We start from the raw sequence: 18361 nt of genomic DNA, 5'->3' as shown, positions 1-18361 counted from the left end.
CCTCAGTTCTCTTCTACCAAAACCCTTCCAACCAGCAGATCCAGGAGCTGGTATAAATGTTGTTTACGAACGTCACGACGTTCAGCCGTACTGACAAGTCAATGCATCCATTGATGTGTTATACTGGAGCTGGGCGATATGGACAGAAACCCGATACATTTTGATAAGTTTCCTGATTTGATGTGTTATACTGGAGCTGGGTGATATGGACAGAAACCCGATACATTTTGATAAGTTTCCTGATTTGATGTGTTATACTGGAGCTGGGCGATATGGACAGAAACCCGATACATTTTGATAAGTTTCCTGATTTGATGTGTTATACTGGAGCTGGGCGATATGGACAGAAACCCGATACATTTTGATAAGTTTCCTGATTTGATGTGTTATACTGGAGCTGGGTGATATGGACAGAAACCCGATACATTGATAAGTTTCCTGATTTGATGTGTTATACTGGAGCTGGGCGATATGGACAGAAACCCGATACATTGATAAGTTTCCTGATTTGATGTGTTATACTGGAGCTGGGCGATATGGACAGAAACCCGATACATTTTGATAAGTTTCCTGATTTGATGTGTTATACTGGAGCTGGGTGATATGGACAGAAACCCGATACATTGATAAGTTTCCTGATTTGATGTGTTATACTGGAGCTGGGCGATATGGACAGAAACCCGATACGTTTTGATAAGTTTCCTGATTTGATGTGTTATACTGGAGCTGGGTGATATGGACAGAAACCCGATACATTGATACGTTTCCTGATTTGATGTGTTATACTGGAGCTGGGCGATATGGACAGAAACCCGATACATTTTGATAAGTTTCCTGATTTGATGTGTTATACTGGAGCTGGGTGATATGGACAGAAACCCGATACATTTTGATAAGTTTCCTGATTTGATGTGTTATACTGGAGCTGGGTGATATGGACAGAAACCCGATACATTGATAAGTTTCCTGATTTGATGTGTTATACTGGAGCTGGGTGATATGGACAGAAACCCGATACATTGATAAGTTTCCTGATTTGATGTGTTATACTGGAGCTGGGTGATATGGACAGAAACCCGATACATTTTGATAAGTTTCCTGATTTGATGTGTAAATGATAAATAGAACAAAACGTTTATAACAATCTGCTCCACATTTTGTTTTTTAAACGATCCTTTAAACTGCTACTAGTTTAATGGTTGTAGTCATCAATCGTCCCGTTAAAAATCACCCCTTTTAACAAACTGATTTCATTTAAAACTTCACGTTTCTCTAATATAGGCTACTAATGGTAATGAACGATAGCAGCAAAATGCGTGCGATAAGTGATCAGTGTGGTTGGTGCTGTTTTAGTTTATCAGCCTGTAGTCCTAGTTCATTACAATTCCTGTGTATGTTTCCTCTTGTCTCATCTCTGCAGATCTCTTCACGCTTTTCCACCTCTCTCTTTCTGCTGTTTCTCTCTGCTCTCTCTGCTCTCTCTCTCTGCTCTCTCTCTCTGCTCTCTCTCTGCTCTCTCTCTCTGCTCTCTCTCTCTGCTCTCTCTCTGATCTCTCTCTCAATTCAATTCAATTCAATTCAAGGGCTTTATTGGCATGGGAAACATGTGTTAACATTGCCAAAGCAAGTGAGGTAGACAACATACAAAGTGAATATATAAAGTGAAAAACAACAACAATTAACAGTAAACATTACACATACAGAGGTTTCAAAACAGTAAAGATATTACAAATGTCATATTATATATATATATACAGTGTTTTAACAATGTACAAATGGTTAAAGGACACAAGATAAAATAAATAAGCATAAATATGGGTTGTATTTACAATGGTGTGTGTTCTTCACTGGTTGTCCTTTTCTCGTGGTAACAGGTCACAAATCTTGCTGCTGTGATGGTACACTGTGGAATTTCACCCAGTAGATATGGGAGTTTTTCAAATTTGGATTTGTTTTCGAATTCTTTGTGGATCTGTGTAATCTGAGGGAAATATGTCTCTCTAATATGGTCATACATTGTGCAGGAGGTTAGGAAGTGCAGCTCAGTTTCCACCTCATTTTGTGGGCAGTGAGCACATAGCCTGTCTTCTCTTGAGAGCCATGTCTGCCTACGGCGGCCTTTCTCAATAGCAAGGCTGAGCAAGGCTCACTGAGTCTGTACATAGTCAAAGCTTTCCTTAATTTTGGGTCAGTCACAGTGGTCAGGTATTCTGCCGCTGTGTACTCTCTGTTTATGGCCAAATAGCATTCTAGTTTGCTCTGTTTTTTTGTTAATTCTTTCCAATGTGTCAAGTAATTATCTTTTTGTTTTCTCATGATTTGGTTGGGTCTAATTGTGCTGTTGTCCTGGGGCTCTGTAGGGTGTGTTTGTGTTTGTGAACAGAGCCCCAGGACCAGCTTGCTTAGGGGACTCTTCTCCAGGTTCATCTCTCTGTAGGTGATGGCTTTGTTATGGAAGGTTTGTGAATCACTTCCTTTTAGGTGGTTGTAGAATTTAACGGCTCTTTTCTGGATTTTGATAATTAGTGGGTATCGGCCTAATTCTGCTCTGCATGCATTATTTGGTGTTCTACGTTGTACACGGAGGATATTTTTTGCAGAATTCTGCGTGCAGAGTCTCAATTTGGTGTTTGTCCCATTTTGTGAAGTCTTGGTTGGTGAGCGGACCCCAGACCTCACAACCATAAAGGGCAATGGGCTCTATGACTGATTCAAGTATTTTTAGCCAAATCCTAATTGGTATGTTGAAATGTATGTTTCTTTTGATGGCATAGAATGCCCTTCTTGCCTTGTCTCTCAGATCGTTCACAGCTTTGTGGAAGTTACCTGTGGCGCTGATGTTTAGGCCAAGGTATGTATAGTTTTTTGTGTGCTCTAGGGAAATGGTGTCTAGATGGAATTTGTATTTGTGGTCCTGGTGACTGGACCTTTTTTGGAACACCATTATTTTGGTCTTACTGAGATTTACTGTCAGGGTCCAGGTCTGACAGAATCTGTGCAGAAGATCTAGGTGCTGCTGTAGGCCCTCCTTGGTTGGTGACAGAAGCACCAGATCATCGGCAAACAGCAGACATTTGACTTCGGATAGCAGGGGGAGGCCGGGTGCTGCAGACTCTCTCTCTGATCTCTCTCTCTCTCTGCTCTCTCTCTCTGCTCTCTCTCTGCTCTCTCCTCTCTCTATCTGCTGTCTCTCTCTGCTCTCTCTCTGCTCTCTCTATCTGCTCTCTTCTCTCGCTGCTCTCTCTCTCTCTGCTCTCTCTCCTCTCAATTCAATTCAATTCAAGGGCTTTCTCTCTATCTGCTGTCTCTCTCTGCTCTCTCTCTCTGCTCTCTTCTCTCGCTGCTCTCGCTCTCTCTGCTCTCTCTGCTCTCTTTCTGCTCTCTCTCTCTGCTCTTTCTGCTCTCTGCTCTCTCTGCTCTCTTTCTGCTGTCTTCTCTCTCTGCTCTCTCTCTCTCTCTGCTCTCTCTCTCTCTGCTCTCACTGCTGTCTCTCTCTGCTCTCTCTCTGCTGTCTCTCTCTGCTCTCTCTCTGCTCTCTTCTCTCGCTGCTCTCTCTCTCTCTCTGCTCTTTCTGCTCTCTCTCTGCTCTTTCTGCTCTCTCTCTCTGCTCTTTCTGCTCTTCTCTCTCTGCTCTCTCTCTGCTCTCTTTCTGCTCTCTTCTCTCTCTGCTCTCTCTCTGCTCTCTTCTCTCGCTGCTCTCTCTCTGCACTCTCTCTCTATTTGCTCTCTGCTCTCTCTCTCTTTTTCTTCTCTCTCTGCTCTCTCTTTTTGCTCTCTCTCTGCTCTCTCTCTCTCTGCTCTCTCTCTCTGCTCTCTCTTCTCTCTGCTCTCTCCTTTTGCTCTCTCTCTATTTTCTCTCTTTCTGCTCTCTCTCTCTCTGCTCTCTGCTCTCCTCTCTCTATTTGCTCTCTCTCTGCTCTCTCTCTCTGCTCTCCTCTCTCTATTTGCTCTCTCTCTGCTCTCTCTCTCTGCTCTCCTCTCTATTTGCTCTCTCTCTGCTCTCTCTCTCTGCTCTCCTCTCTCTATTTGCTCTCTCTCTGCTCTCTCTCTCTGCTCTCCTTTCTCTATTTGCTCTCTCTCTGCTCTCTCTCTCTGCTCTCCTCTCTCTATTTGCTCTCTCTCTGCTCTCCTCTCTCTATTTGCTCTCTCTCTGCTCTCTCTCTCTGCTCTCCTCTCTCTGCTGTCTCTCTCTGCTCTCTCTCTCTGCTCTCCTCTCTCTATTTGCTCTCTCTCTGCTCTCTCTCTGCTCTCTCTCTCTGCTCTCTCTCTCTGCTCTCTCTCTCTGCTCTCCTCTCTCTATTTGCTCTCTCTCTGCTCTCTCTCTCTGCTCTCCTCTCTCTATTTGCTCTCTCTCTGCTCTCTCTCTCTGCTCTCTCTCTCTCTCTTTGCGACCCTTTCCTGAGCCTATTCTGCCGCTTACGGGATCCCTTGTTATCATATGCAAATTAGCCCAGAAATGGTCGACAGTGCACATCCGACAATAAAAATAAGTGATACCTACCAAAGACAGAATGACCAGTCGTTAAACAATTTCCCTCACTAGGAAACACACTGCACACTGCTCATTGTGGTCACTGAGTGTTCTCATGCAGTGAGGGAAAGGAATGTAACAATGCCTCCTGGCCCCGGGCTTGAATAATGCAGTTCCCATATTTGTCGGGTTGTGATTGGTGGCAACGAGTGGTGGGATCATTGTTGTAGAACTGCAGGATGTCCTGAGGAAGACGCTCAGCGCTCCGGCCTCTACAGGGGCGTCTACAGCACGGCAGCATTCAGGGGCAGGGCCAAGAGGCACCTCTATATACTTCTCTCTTCTCTTCTCTTGGTCTCCTGAGGTGCTGCCCAGGCCTGGAACGTGGGTTAATGTTGGCTGTGGATTGCTCCCTCTCCTCTCCAACCCCCTTCCGAAGGTACCAGTAGACAAGAATGTATTTGTTAGAGGGACTGAACAGCAACAGCAACAGCGACAAAACATCAACAGAGATTTGATTTTAGTTTTGTGTTGATTGGTTGGGTTAGTCAGACCTCCTGCATTATCAGGAAACAGTGGAAGTGTTACGAAAAGGGTTTTGAAGAGAAGCTCTGCTGTACTGGGAGGGGTGAGGAAACTATGTCAGCAACGCTTTGGTTCAGACTTCACGGCTGAGCAACCACGATAGAACCAGGAGGTATCAGAGTGTTGGCTCGGCAACCACGATAGAACCAGGAGGTATCAGAGTGTTGGCTCGGCAACCACGATAGAACCAGGAGGTATCAGAGTGTTGGCTCGGCAACCACGATAGAACCAGGAGGTATCAGAGTGTGAGCTGAGCAACCACGATAGAACCAGGAGGTATCAGAGTGTTAACTCAGCAACCACGATAGAACCAAGAGGTATCAGAGCTCTCAGGTTGATTGACTGAGCAGGCGGGACAGGTGGCGAGAAAGAAACAGACGGGGGTAAGTTTTACGATGGTCGTTTTGAAGGTTTTCTCAGTGTTCGTCGATGTGTTTTTAAGCTGCGTGAGTCGTTTCCTGTGGCGGGGAGACAGGAAGTGAAGTTGGATTTCTGTCTTCTCCTCTCTCTCTCTCTCTCTACCTCTCTACCTCTCTACCTCTCTCTCTCTACCTCTCTATCTCGCTCTCTCTCTACCTCTCTCTCTTGCTCTACCTCTCTACCTCTCTCTCTCTCTCTCTCTCTCTCTCTCTCTACCTCTCTCTCTCTCTCTCTCTACCTCTCTCTCTCTCTATTTTCTCTTGGGCTGCTTTCTGCAAATGTCCTCTCTCTTACTGAACTGAACTGTTTCCTGTGTGAGAACGCTAACGTGCGCCGACGTCTTCTCGAAAGATTTGTCGACACTTCCTTGTCCAAAAAACATTTGGGCAACATATTTTCGGGAATTGCTAACAGGTACGGAAATATGTCTGTAATGTTGACAGGCTCAGTGAGCATGTGACCTGTGTTGAAGAGGTTTGATTGACAGATTGGAAACCTACATTACCACAGGATAATAGATTAGAGAGATGGTGTGTTTTGCACCATTCGGTTCTACTCTTCAAAAAAGATTTTCAATACATTTTTTTGGACACACAGAAAGATGTCCCAAATATCTGTGTTCCTGTTAGTCTCTATGTACTGTATGTCTATATATCTGTGTTCCTGTTAGTCTCTATGTACTGTATGTCTATATCAGTGTGTTCCTGTTAGTCTCTGTGTACTGTATGTCTATATATCAGTGTGTTCCTGTTAGTCTCTGTGTACTGTATGTCTATATCTCTGTGTTCCTGTTAGTCTCTATGTACTGTATGTCTATATCAGTGTGTTCCTGTTAGTCTCTATGTACTGTATGTCTATATCAGTGTGTTCCTGTTAGTCTCTATGTACTGTATGTCTATATCAGTGTGTTTCTGTTAGTCTCTGTGTACTGTATGTCTATATATCTGTGTTTCTGTTAGTCTCTGTGTACTGTATGTCTATATCAGTGTGTTCCTGTTAGTCTATATGTACTGTATGTCTATATATCTGTGTTTCTGTTAGTCTCTGTGTACTGTATGTCTATATCAGTGTGTTCCTGTTAGTCTCTATGTACTGTATGTCTATATATCTGTGTTTCTGTTAGTCTCTGTGTACTGTATGTCTATATCAGTGTGTTCCTGTTAGTCTCTATGTACTGTATGTCTATATCAGTGTGTTCCTGTTAGTCTCTATGTACTGTATGTCTATATCAGTGTGTTCCTGTTAGTCTCTATGTACTGTATGTCTATATATCTGTGTTTCTGTTAGTCTCTGTGTACTGTATGTCTATATCAGTGTGTTCCTGTTAGTCTCTATGTACTGTATGTCTATATCAGTGTGTTCCTGTTAGTCTCTATGTACTGTATGTCTATATCAGTGTGTTCCTGTTAGTCTCTATGTACTGTATGTCTATATCAGTGTGTTCCTGTTAGTCTCTATGTACTGTATGTCTATATCAGTGTGTTCCTGTTAGTCTCTATGTACTGTATGTCTATATATCTGTGTTCCTGTTAGTCTCTATGTACTGTATGTCTATATCTCTGTGTTTTAACATCCTTGACTGTGTTCCTGTTAGTCTCTATGTACCGTATGTCTATATCAGTGTGTTCCTGTTAGTCTCTATGTACTGTATGTCTATATCAGTGTGTTTTAACATCCTTGACTGTGTTCCTGTTAGTCTCCATGTACTGTATGTCTAAATCAGTGTGTTCCTGTTAGTCTCTATGTACTGTATGTCTATATCAGTGTGTTCCTGTTAGTCTCTATGTACTGTATGTCTATATCTGTGTTCCTGTAAGTCTCTATGTACTGTATGTCTATATCAGTGTGTTCCTGTTAGTCTCTATGTACTGTATGTCTATATCAGTGTGTTCCTGTTAGTCTCTGTGTACTGTATGTCTATATATCTGTGTTCCTGTAAGTCTCTATGTACTGTATGTCTATATCAGTGTGTTCCTGTTAGTCTCTATGTACTGTATGTCTATATCAGTGTGTTCCTGTTAGTCTCTGTGTACTGTATGTCTATATCAGTGTGTTCCTGTTAGTCTCTATGTACTGTATGTCTATATCAGTGTGTTCCTGTAAGTCTCTATGTACTGTATGTCTATATATCTGTGTTCCTGTTAGTCTCTATGTACTGTATGTCTATATCAGTGTGTTCCTGTTAGTCTCTATGTACTGTATGTCTATATCAGTGTGTTCCTGTTAGTCTCTGTGTACTGTATGTCTATATCAGTGTGTTCCTGTTAGTCTCTATGTACTGTATGTCTATATCAGTGTGTTCCTGTAAGTCTCTATGTACTGTATGTCTATATATCTGTGTTCCTGTTAGTCTCTATGTACTGTATGTCTATATCTCTGTGTTTTAACATCCTTGACTGTGTTCCTGTTAGTCTCTATGTACCGTATGTCTATATCAGTGTGTTCCTGTTAGTCTCTATGTACTGTATGTCTATATATCTGTGTTCCTGTTAGTCTCTATGTACTGTATGTCTATATCAGTGTGTTCCTGTTAGTCTCTGTGTACTGTATGTCTATATATCTGTGTTCCTGTTAGTCTCTATGTACTGTATGTCTATATCAGTGTGTTCCTGTTAGTCTCTATGTACTGTATGTCTATATATCTGTGTTCCTGTAAGTCTCTATGTACTGTATGTCTATATCAGTGTGTTCCTGTTAGTCTCTATGTACTGTATGTCTATATATCTGTGTTCCTGTTAGTCTCTATGTACTGTATGTCTATATCAGTGTGTTCCTGTTAGTCTCTGTGTACTATATGTCTATATATCTGTGTTCCTGTAAGTCTCTGTGTACTGTATGTCTATATCAGTGTGTTCCTGTTAGTCTCTGTGTACTGTATGTCTATGTCTCTGTGTTCCTGTTAGTCTCTATGTACTGTATGTCTATATCAGTGTGTTCCTGTAAGTCTCTATGTACTATATGTCTATATCACTGTGTTCCTGTTAGTCTCTATGTACTGTATGTCTATATCAGTGTGTTCCTGTTAGTCTCTGTGTACTATATGTCTATATCAGTGTGTTCCTGTTAGTCTCTATGTACTGTATGTCTATATCAGTGTGTTCCTGTTAGTCTCTATGTACTGTATGTCTATATATCTGTGTTCCTGTTAGTCTCTATGTACTGTATGTCTATATCAGTGTGTTCCTGTTAGTCTCTATGTACTGTATGTCTATATATCTGTGTTCCTGTAAGTCTCTATGTACTGTATGTCTATATCTCTGTGTTCCTGTTAGTCTCTATGTACTGTATGTCTATATATCTGTGTTCCTGTTAGTCTCTATGTACTGTATGTCTATATCAGTGTGTTCCTGTTAGTCTCTATGTACTGTATGTCTATATATCTGTGTTTCTGTTAGTCTCTGTGTACTGTATGTCTATATCAGTGTGTTCCTGTTAGTCTCTATGTACTGTATGTCTATATATCTGTGTTTCTGTTAGTCTCTGTGTACTGTATGTCTATATCAGTGTGTTCCTGTAAGTCTCTATGTACTGTATGTCTATATCAGTGTGTTCCTGTAAGTCTCTATGTACTGTATGTCTATATATCTGTGTTCCTGTTAGTCTCTATGTACTGTATGTCTATATCAGTGTGTTTTAACATCCTTGACTGTGTTCCTGTTAGTCTCTATGTACCGTATGTCTATATCAGTGTGTTCCTGTTAGTCTCTATGTACTGTATGTCTATATCAGTGTGTTCCTGTTAGTCTCTATGTACTGTATGTCTATATATCTGTGTTTCTGTTAGTCTCTGTGTACTCTATGTCTATATCAGTGTGTTCCTGTAAGTCTCTATGTACTGTATGTCTATATCAGTGTGTTCCTGTAAGTCTCTATGTGCTGTATGTCTATATATCTGTGTTCCTGTTAGTCTCTATGTACTGTATGTCTATATCAGTGTGTTTTAACATCCTTGACTGTGTTCCTGTTAGTCTCTATGTACTGTATGTCTATATCAGTGTGTTCCTGTTAGTCTCTATGTACTGTATGTCTATATCAGTGTGTTTTAACATCCTTGACTGTGTTCCTGTTAGTCTCTATGTACTGTATGTCTATATCAGTGTGTTCCTGTTAGTCTCTATGTACTGTATGTCTATATCAGTGTGTTTTAACATCCTTGACTGTGTTCCTGTTAGTCTCTATGTACCGTATGTCTATATCAGTGTGTTCCTGTTAGTCTCTATGTACTGTATGTCTATATATCTGTGTTCCTGTTAGTCTCTATGTACTGTATGTCTATATCAGTGTGTTCCTGTTAGTCTCTGTGTACTGTATGTCTATATATCTGTGTTCCTGTTAGTCTCTATGTACTGTATGTCTATATCAGTGTGTTCCTGTTAGTCTCTATGTACTGTATGTCTATATATCTGTGTTCCTGTAAGTCTCTATGTACTGTATGTCTATATCAGTGTGTTCCTGTTAGTCTCTATGTACTGTATGTCTATATATCTGTGTTCCTGTTAGTCTCTATGTACTGTATGTCTATATCAGTGTGTTCCTGTTAGTCTCTGTGTACTATATGTCTATATATCTGTGTTCCTGTAAGTCTCTGTGTACTGTATGTCTATATCAGTGTGTTCCTGTTAGTCTCTGTGTACTGTATGTCTATGTCTCTGTGTTCCTGTTAGTCTCTATGTACTGTATGTCTATATCAGTGTGTTCCTGTAAGTCTCTATGTACTATATGTCTATATCACTGTGTTCCTGTTAGTCTCTATGTACTGTATGTCTATATCAGTGTGTTCCTGTTAGTCTCTGTGTACTATATGTCTATATCAGTGTGTTCCTGTTAGTCTCTATGTACTGTATGTCTATATCAGTGTGTTCCTGTTAGTCTCTATGTACTGTATGTCTATATATCTGTGTTCCTGTTAGTCTCTATGTACTGTATGTCTATATCAGTGTGTTCCTGTTAGTCTCTATGTACTGTATGTCTATATATCTGTGTTCCTGTAAGTCTCTATGTACTGTATGTCTATATCTCTGTGTTCCTGTTAGTCTCTATGTACTGTATGTCTATATATCTGTGTTCCTGTTAGTCTCTATGTACTGTATGTCTATATCAGTGTGTTCCTGTTAGTCTCTATGTACTGTATGTCTATATATCTGTGTTTCTGTTAGTCTCTGTGTACTGTATGTCTATATCAGTGTGTTCCTGTTAGTCTCTATGTACTGTATGTCTATATATCTGTGTTTCTGTTAGTCTCTGTGTACTGTATGTCTATATCAGTGTGTTCCTGTAAGTCTCTATGTACTGTATGTCTATATCAGTGTGTTCCTGTAAGTCTCTATGTACTGTATGTCTATATATCTGTGTTCCTGTTAGTCTCTATGTACTGTATGTCTATATCAGTGTGTTTTAACATCCTTGACTGTGTTCCTGTTAGTCTCTATGTACCGTATGTCTATATCAGTGTGTTCCTGTTAGTCTCTATGTACTGTATGTCTATATCAGTGTGTTCCTGTTAGTCTCTATGTACTGTATGTCTATATATCTGTGTTTCTGTTAGTCTCTGTGTACTCTATGTCTATATCAGTGTGTTCCTGTAAGTCTCTATGTACTGTATGTCTATATCAGTGTGTTCCTGTAAGTCTCTATGTGCTGTATGTCTATATATCTGTGTTCCTGTTAGTCTCTATGTACTGTATGTCTATATCAGTGTGTTCCTGTTAGTCTCTATGTACTGTATGTCTATATCAGTGTGTTTTAACATCCTTGACTGTGTTCCTGTTAGTCTCTATGTACTGTATGTCTATATCAGTGTGTTCCTGTTAGTCTCTATGTACTGTATGTCTATATCAGTGTGTTTTAACATCCTTGACTGTGTTCCTGTTAGTCTCTATGTACTGTATGTCTATATCAGTGTGTTCCTGTTAGTCTCTATGTACTGTATGTCTATATCAGTGTGTTTTAACATCCTTGACTGTGTTTCTGTTAGTCTCTGTGTACTGTATGTCTATATATCTGTGTTCCTGTAAGTCTCTATGTACTGTATGTCTAAATCAGTGTGTTTCTGTTAGTCTCTGTGTACTGTATGTCTATATATCTGTGTTCCTGTAAGTCTCTATGTACTGTATGTCTAAATCAGTGTGTTTCTGTTAGTCTCTGTGTACTGTATGTCTATATATCTGTGTTCCTGTAAGTCTCTATGTACTGTATGTCTAAATCAGTGTGTTCCTGTTAGTCTCTATGTACTGTATGTCTATATCAGTGTGTTTTAACATCCTTGACTGTGTTCCTGTTAGTCTCTATGTACTGTATGTCTATATATCTGTGTTCCTGTAAGTCTCTATGTACTGTATGTCTAAATCAGTGTGTTCCTGTTAGTCTCCATGTACTGTATGTCTATATATCTGTGTTCCTGTTAGTCTCTATGTACTGTATGTCTATATCAGTGTGTTCCTGTTAGTCTCTATGTACTGTATGTCTATATATCGGTGTTCCTGTTAGTCTCTATGTACTGTATGTCTATATCTCTGTGTTCCTGTTAGTCTCTATGTACTGTATGTCTATGTCTCTGTGTTCCTGTTAGTCTCTATGTACTGTATGTCTATATCAGTGTGTTTCTGTTAGTCTCTATGTACTGTATGTCTATATCTCCGTGTTCCTGTTAGTCTCTATGTACTGTATGTCTATATATCTGTGTTCCTGTTAGTCTCTATGTACTGTATGTCTATATCTCTGTGTTTTAACATCCTTGACTGTGTTCCTGTTAGTCTCTATGTACCGTATGTCTATATCAGTGTGTTCCTGTTAGTCTCTATGTACTGTATGTCTATATCAGTGTGTTCCTGTTAGTCTCTATGTACTGTATGTCTATATCAGTGTGTTCCTGTTAGTCTCTATGTACTGTATGTCTATATCAGTGTGTTCCTGTTAGTCTCTATGTACTGTATGTCTATATATCTGTGTTCCTGTTAGTCTCTATGTACTGTATGTCTATATCAGTGTGTTCCTGTTAGTCTCTATGTACTGTATGTCTATATCAGTGTGTTCCTGTTAGTCTCTATGTACTGTATGTCTATATCAGTGTGTTCCTGTTAGTCTCTATGTACCGTATGTCTATATCAGTGTGTTTTAACACTTCTTCCCAGTTTATTGTTGAAAGGGACCATCCCATCACAGTTTCCTCACTATCTGCTCCCCAACAGAAAGAGAGGAAGTTATGAAATGTAGCCTATTTTTAAATGCTTAACCTTGCCCAATGAATGAAGTCATTCTACTGTGTTGTTCTAATAAGGACTACCGTGCTACTTGTTATCTACTGTGTTGATCTAATAAGGACTACTGTGCTACTTGTTATCTACTGTGTTGTTCTAATAAGGACTACCGTGCTACTTGTTATCTACTGTGTTGTTCTAATAAGGACTACTGTGCTACTTGTTATCTACTGTGTTGTTCTAATAAGGACTACCGTGCTACTTGTTATCTACTGTGTTGTTCTAATAAGGACTACTGTGCTACTTGTTATCTACTGTGTTGTTCTAATACGGACTACTGTGCTACTTGTTATCTACTGTGTTGTTCTAATAAGGACTACCGTGCTACTTGTTATCTACTGTGTTGTTCTAATAAGGACTACCGTGCTACTTGTTATCTACTGTGTTGTTCTAATAAGGACTACTGTGCTACTTGTTATCTACTGTGTTGTTCTTATAAGGACTGCTGTGCTACTTGTTATCTACTGTGTTGTTCTAATAAGGACTACTGTGCTACTTGTTATCTACTGTGTTGTTCTAATAAGGACTACTGTGCTACTTGTTATCTACTGTGTTGTTCTAATAAGGACTGCTGTGCTACTTGTTATCTACTGTGTTGTTCTAATAAGGACTACTGTGCTACTTGTTATCTACTGTGTTGTTCTAATAAGGACTACCGTGCTACTTGTTATCTACTGTGTTGTTCTAATAAGGACTACCGTTCTACTTGTTATCTACTGTGTTGTTCTAATAAGGACTACCGTGCTACTTGTTATCTACTGTGTTGTTCTAATAAGGACTACTGTGCTACTTGTTATCTACTGTGTTGTTCTATTAAGGACTACCGTGCTACTTGTTATCTACTGTGTTGTTCTAATAAGGACTACTGTGCTACTTGTTATCTACTGTGTTGTTCTATTAAGGACTACCGTGCTACTTGTTATGACTTTGTTGTGTGTTTCACTCTTCTTCTTGTCGATGACATACGGCTCCGTCTGTGTGTTTTGTTTTTAGCTTAATGTCCAGCGATAATATTGAAATGGAAGGAGTATCAGACCACTGCTAATCTACCAAGACCTGGCCGTCCCTCTAAACTTTCAGCTCATACAAGGAGAAGACTGATCAGAGATGCAGCCAAGAGGCCCATGATCACTCTGGATGAACTGCAGAGATCTACAGCTGAGGTGGGAGACTCTGTCCATAGGACAACAATCAGTCGTATATTGCACAAATCTGGCCTTTATGGAAGAGTGGCAAGAAGAAAGCCATTTCTTAAAGATATCCATAAAAAGTGTAATTTAAAGTTTGCCACAAGCCACCTGGGAGACACACCAAACATGTGGAAGAAGGTGCTCTGGTCAGATGAAACCAAAATTGAACTTTTTGGCAACAATGCAAAACGTTATGTTTGGCGTAAAAGCAACACAGCTCATCACCCTGAACACACCATCCCCACTGTCAAACATGGTGGTGGCAGCATCATGGTTTGGGCCTGCTTTTCTTAAGCAGGGACAGGGAAGATGGTTAAAATTGATGGGAAGATGGATGGAGCCAAATACAGGACCATTCTGGAAGAAAACCTGATGGAGTCTGCAAAAGACCTGAGACTGGGACGGAGATTTGTCTTCCAACAAGACAATGATCCAAAACATAAAGCAAAATCTACAATGGAATGGTTCAAAAATAAACATATCCAGGTGTTAGAATGGCCAAGTCAAAGTCCAGACCTGAATCCAATCGAGAATCTGTGGAAAGAACTGAAAACTGCTGTTCACAAATGCTCTCCATCCAACCTCACTGAGCTCGAGCTGTTTTGCAAGGAGGAATGGGAAAAAAATTCAGTCTCTCAATGTGCAAAACTGATAGAGACATACCCCAAGCGACTTACAGCTGTAATCGCAGCAAAATGTGGCGCTACAAAGTATTAACTTAAGGGGGCTGAATAATTTTGCACGCCCAATTTTTCAGTGTTTGATTTGTTAAAAAAGTTTGAAATATCCAATAAATGTCGTTCCACTTCATGATTGTGTCCCACTTGTTGTTGATTCTTCACAAAAAAATACAGTTTTATATCTTTATGTTTGAAGCCTGAAATGTGGCAAAAGGTCGCAAAGTTCAAGGGGGCCGAATACTTTCGCAAGGCACTCTACGTCTGCTTTTTGTTGCCTGTTTGCTGGCTGGTTGATGAATGTTGATTTGGTCTTTCTGTTGAAGTTCTCATGTGAGTTCTGAATCACTTTCCAACAGGCGTTAACTTCACGGAAGTGAACCAGGAAAAGAAAACGGTTATATTCAGCGAGATACACACGTCCATCGACAGTTTGGCATTCACATTTGGCAATGTGTGAGTACGACGTTTGTTTACCTTTTCAACACACTTCGAGTGTCTCTTTGTCACAGAGCCAAGGATTTACCAGGGATTGTGGGAAAGATTTACACCTAAGCCGACTAACAGGGAAAAGACCATTACATTTCTTGTAAACATTAGATTTAATAAAAAAGGTTCCTATTTACTATGTCACCACCATGTTTTATTCTTTTATACCGAGCATTGTTAGTTGACGGTATAAATAAATATGTTATGACTTTTAGTGTTTGACACTTATCTTTTACACTGTGGTCTTTGGACACCTGACATTGTTATTTAATGGCAAAGGAATGTTATAATCTTTAGTCTCGGATCTTTAGTTTCGTTAATCTTGCTCACTTGACGTTGTTATTTATGCCGACTCGTCCTCTACCTCCTCAGAGTGTCTGACTTCCTTATGGGAGATGTGGACAGCCAATCAGGGTTGGGGATCCCCCAGACCAGAAGAAGCAGGGTAAGCCAATCGGGACTCACACATCAAGGGTGCATTCGGGAAATGCTTGAAATGTCGGCTGAACAGTGTTGAATTGAATGTTTAGTTTACTGAACCGTTTCAGTCGAGTATATAAAAGAGCAAAAGTGCAATATGTTGGTAGACTATAAAATGTGTGTGTTTTTGTTTCCTTTCTAGTCTTTTGAGAACCTCTCTGTGGATTCTGGGGGGTATGTTCCAGAGAAGAAAGGCCTTGTGGGTAAGTGTCTCGCTTCACTCCTTCCTCTTTCTCTTTCTTTTATGGTTTCTCTTCTTTTCCCCTACTCCTTCTTGTTTCTCTCTCCTTCTTGTTTCACTCTTCTTCTTGATTCTCTCTTCTTCTTGTTTCACTCTTCTTCTTGTTTCACTCTTGTTTCTCTCTTCTTGTTTCACTCTTCTTCTTGTTTCACTCTTCTTCTTGTTTCACTCTTCTTGTTTATCTCTTCTTCTTGTTTCACTCTTCTTCTTGTTTCACTCTTCTTCTTGTTTCACTCTTCTTCTTGTTTCACTCTTCTTCTTGTTTCACTCTTCTTCTTGTTTCACTCTTCTTCTTGTTTCACTCTTCTTCTTGTTTCACTCTTCTTGTTTATCTCTTCTTCTTGTTTATCTCTTCTTCTTGTTTCACTCTTCTTCTTGTTTCACTCTTCTTCTTGTTTCACTCTTCTTCTTGTTTCTATCTTCTTCTTGTTTCTCTCTTCTTCTTGTTTCACTCTTCTTCTTGTTTCTCTCTCCTTCTTGTTTCTATCTTCTTCTTGTTTCACTTTTCTTCTTGTTTCACTTTTCTTCTTGTTTCACTCTTGTTTCTCCTTCTTGTTTCACTCTTCTTCTTGTTTCTCTCTCCTTCTTGTTTCTCTCTCCTTTTTGTTTCTCTCTTCTTCTTGTTTCACTCTTCTTCTTGTTTCTCTCTTCTTGTTTCTCTCTTCTTATTGTTTCTCTCTTCTTCTTGTTTCACTCTTCTTGTTTCTCTCCTTGTTTCTCTCTTCTTGTTTCACTCTTCTTGTTTCACTCTTCTTGTTTCACTCTTCTTGTTTCACTCTTCTTGTTTCTCTCTCCTTCTTGTTTCACTCTTCTTCTTGTTTCTCTCTCCTTCTTGTTTCTCTTTTGTTTCACTCTTCTTCTTGTTTCACTCTTCTTGTTTCTCTCTTCTTATTGTTTCTCTCTTCTTGTTTCACTCTTCTTGTTTCTCTCCTTGTTTCTCTCTTCTTGTTTCACTCTTCTTGTTTCACTCTTCTTGTTTCACTCTTCTTGTTTCACTCTTCTTGTTTCTCCTTCTTGTTTCACTCTTCTTCTTGTTTCTCTCTCCTTCTTGTTTCTCTCCTTCTTGTTTCACTCTTCTTGTTTCACTCTTCTTGTTTCTCTCTTCTTCTTGTTTCTCTCTTCTTCTTGTTTCTCTCTTCTTCTTGTTTCACTCTTGTTTCTCTCTTCTTCTTGTTTCTCTCTTCTTCTTGTTTCTCTCTTCTTCTTGTTTCACTCTTCTTGTTTCACTCTTCTTCTTGTTTCACTCTTCTTTTTTTTCACTCTTCTTCTTGTTTCACTCTTGTTTCTCTCTTCTTCTTGTTTCTCTCTTCTTGTTTCACTCTTGTTTCTCTCTTCTTCTTGTTTCTCTCTTCTTGTTTCACTCTTCTTCTTGTTTCTCTCTCCTTCTTGTTTCTCTCTTGTTTCACTCTTCTTCTTGTTTCACTCTTCTTGTTTCTCTCTTCTTATTGTTTCTCTCTTCTTCTTGTTTCACTCTTCTTGTTTCTCTCCTTGTTTCTCTCTTCTTGTTTCACTCTTCTTGTTTCACTCTTCTTGTTTCACTCTTCTTGTTTCACTCTTCTTGTTTCTCCTTCTTGTTTCACTCTTTTTCTTGTTTCTCTCTTCTTCTTGTTTCACTCTTCTTCTTATTTCTCTCTTCTTCTTGTTTCACTCTTCTTTTTTTTCACTCTTCTTCTTGTTTCACTCTTGTTTCTCTCTTCTTCTTGTTTCTCTCTTCTTGTTTCACTCTTGTTTCTCTCTCCTTCTTGTTTCACTCTTCTTCTTGTTTCACTTTTCTTCTTGTTTCACTCTTCTTCTTGTTTCACTCTTCTTCTTGTTTCACTCTTCTTCTTGTTTCACTCTTCTTCTTGTTTCACTCTTCTTCTTGTTTCACTCTTCTTCTTGTTTCACTCTTCTTCTTGTTTCACTCTTCTTTTTTTCACTCTTCTTCTTGTTTCACTCTTGTTTCTCTCTCCTTCTTGTTTCTCTCTCCTTCTTGTTTCTCTCTTCTTCTTGTTTCACTCTTCTTCTTGTTTCTCTCTCCTTCTTGTTTCACTCTTCTTCTTGTTTCTCTCTTCTTCTTGTTTCTCTCTTGTTTCACTCTTCTTGTTTCACTCTTCTTCTTGTTTCTCTCTTCTTCTTGTTTCTCTCTCCTTCTTGTTTCTCTCTCCTTCTTGTTTCTCTCTTCTTCTTGTTTCTCTCTCCTTCTTGTTTCTCTCCTTGTTTCACTCTTCTTCTTGTTTCACTCTTCTTCTTGTTTCACTCTTGTTTCTCTCCTTCTTGTTTCTCTCTCCTTCTTGTTTCTCTCTTCTTCTTGTTTCTCTCTTCTTGTTTCACTCTTCTTGTTTCTCCTTCTTGTTTCACTCTTCTTCTTGTTTCTCTCTCCTTCTTGTTTCTCTCCTTCTTGTTTCACTCTTCTTCTTGTTTCACTCTTCTTGTTTCACTCTTGTTTCTCTCTTCTTCTTGTTTCTCTCTTCTTGTTTCACTCTTGTTTCTCTCTCCTTCTTGTTTCTCTCTTCTTGTTTCACTCTTCTTGTTTCACTCTTCTTCTTGTTTCTCTCTTGTTTCACTCTTCT

The 18361-nt window shown here is 39.6% G+C and overlaps 1 protein-coding gene across 2 annotated transcripts in view; it reads left to right on the top strand.

Moving 5' to 3' along the window:
- LOC139387053 (rho GTPase-activating protein 29-like) overlaps positions 1-18361 on the top strand; it is an 88198-nt gene that overhangs the window by 28234 nt on the left and 41603 nt on the right. Inside the window, exons 1-4 of one of the 2 annotated variants that reach the window (XM_071133033.1) lie at positions 4834-5439; positions 14959-15055; positions 15461-15533; positions 15711-15771. In XM_071133033.1, coding sequence (XP_070989134.1) covers positions 15477-15533; positions 15711-15771 — 118 coding nt within the window. In that variant the 5' untranslated portion in view covers positions 4834-5439; positions 14959-15055; positions 15461-15476. Of the gene's footprint in view, positions 1-4833; positions 5440-14958; positions 15056-15460; positions 15534-15710; positions 15772-18361 lie in introns of those variants that run through there. The other variant, XM_071133032.1, reaches the window with a different exon arrangement.

Source organism: Oncorhynchus clarkii, chromosome 28 (genome assembly GCF_045791955.1).
Source record: "Oncorhynchus clarkii lewisi isolate Uvic-CL-2024 chromosome 28, UVic_Ocla_1.0, whole genome shotgun sequence".
In the NCBI taxonomy this organism is placed as follows: domain Eukaryota; kingdom Metazoa; phylum Chordata; class Actinopteri; order Salmoniformes; family Salmonidae; genus Oncorhynchus; species Oncorhynchus clarkii.
The sequence above is the reverse complement of the archived record's forward strand: the minus strand, read 5'-3'. Positions and strand labels throughout refer to the sequence as shown.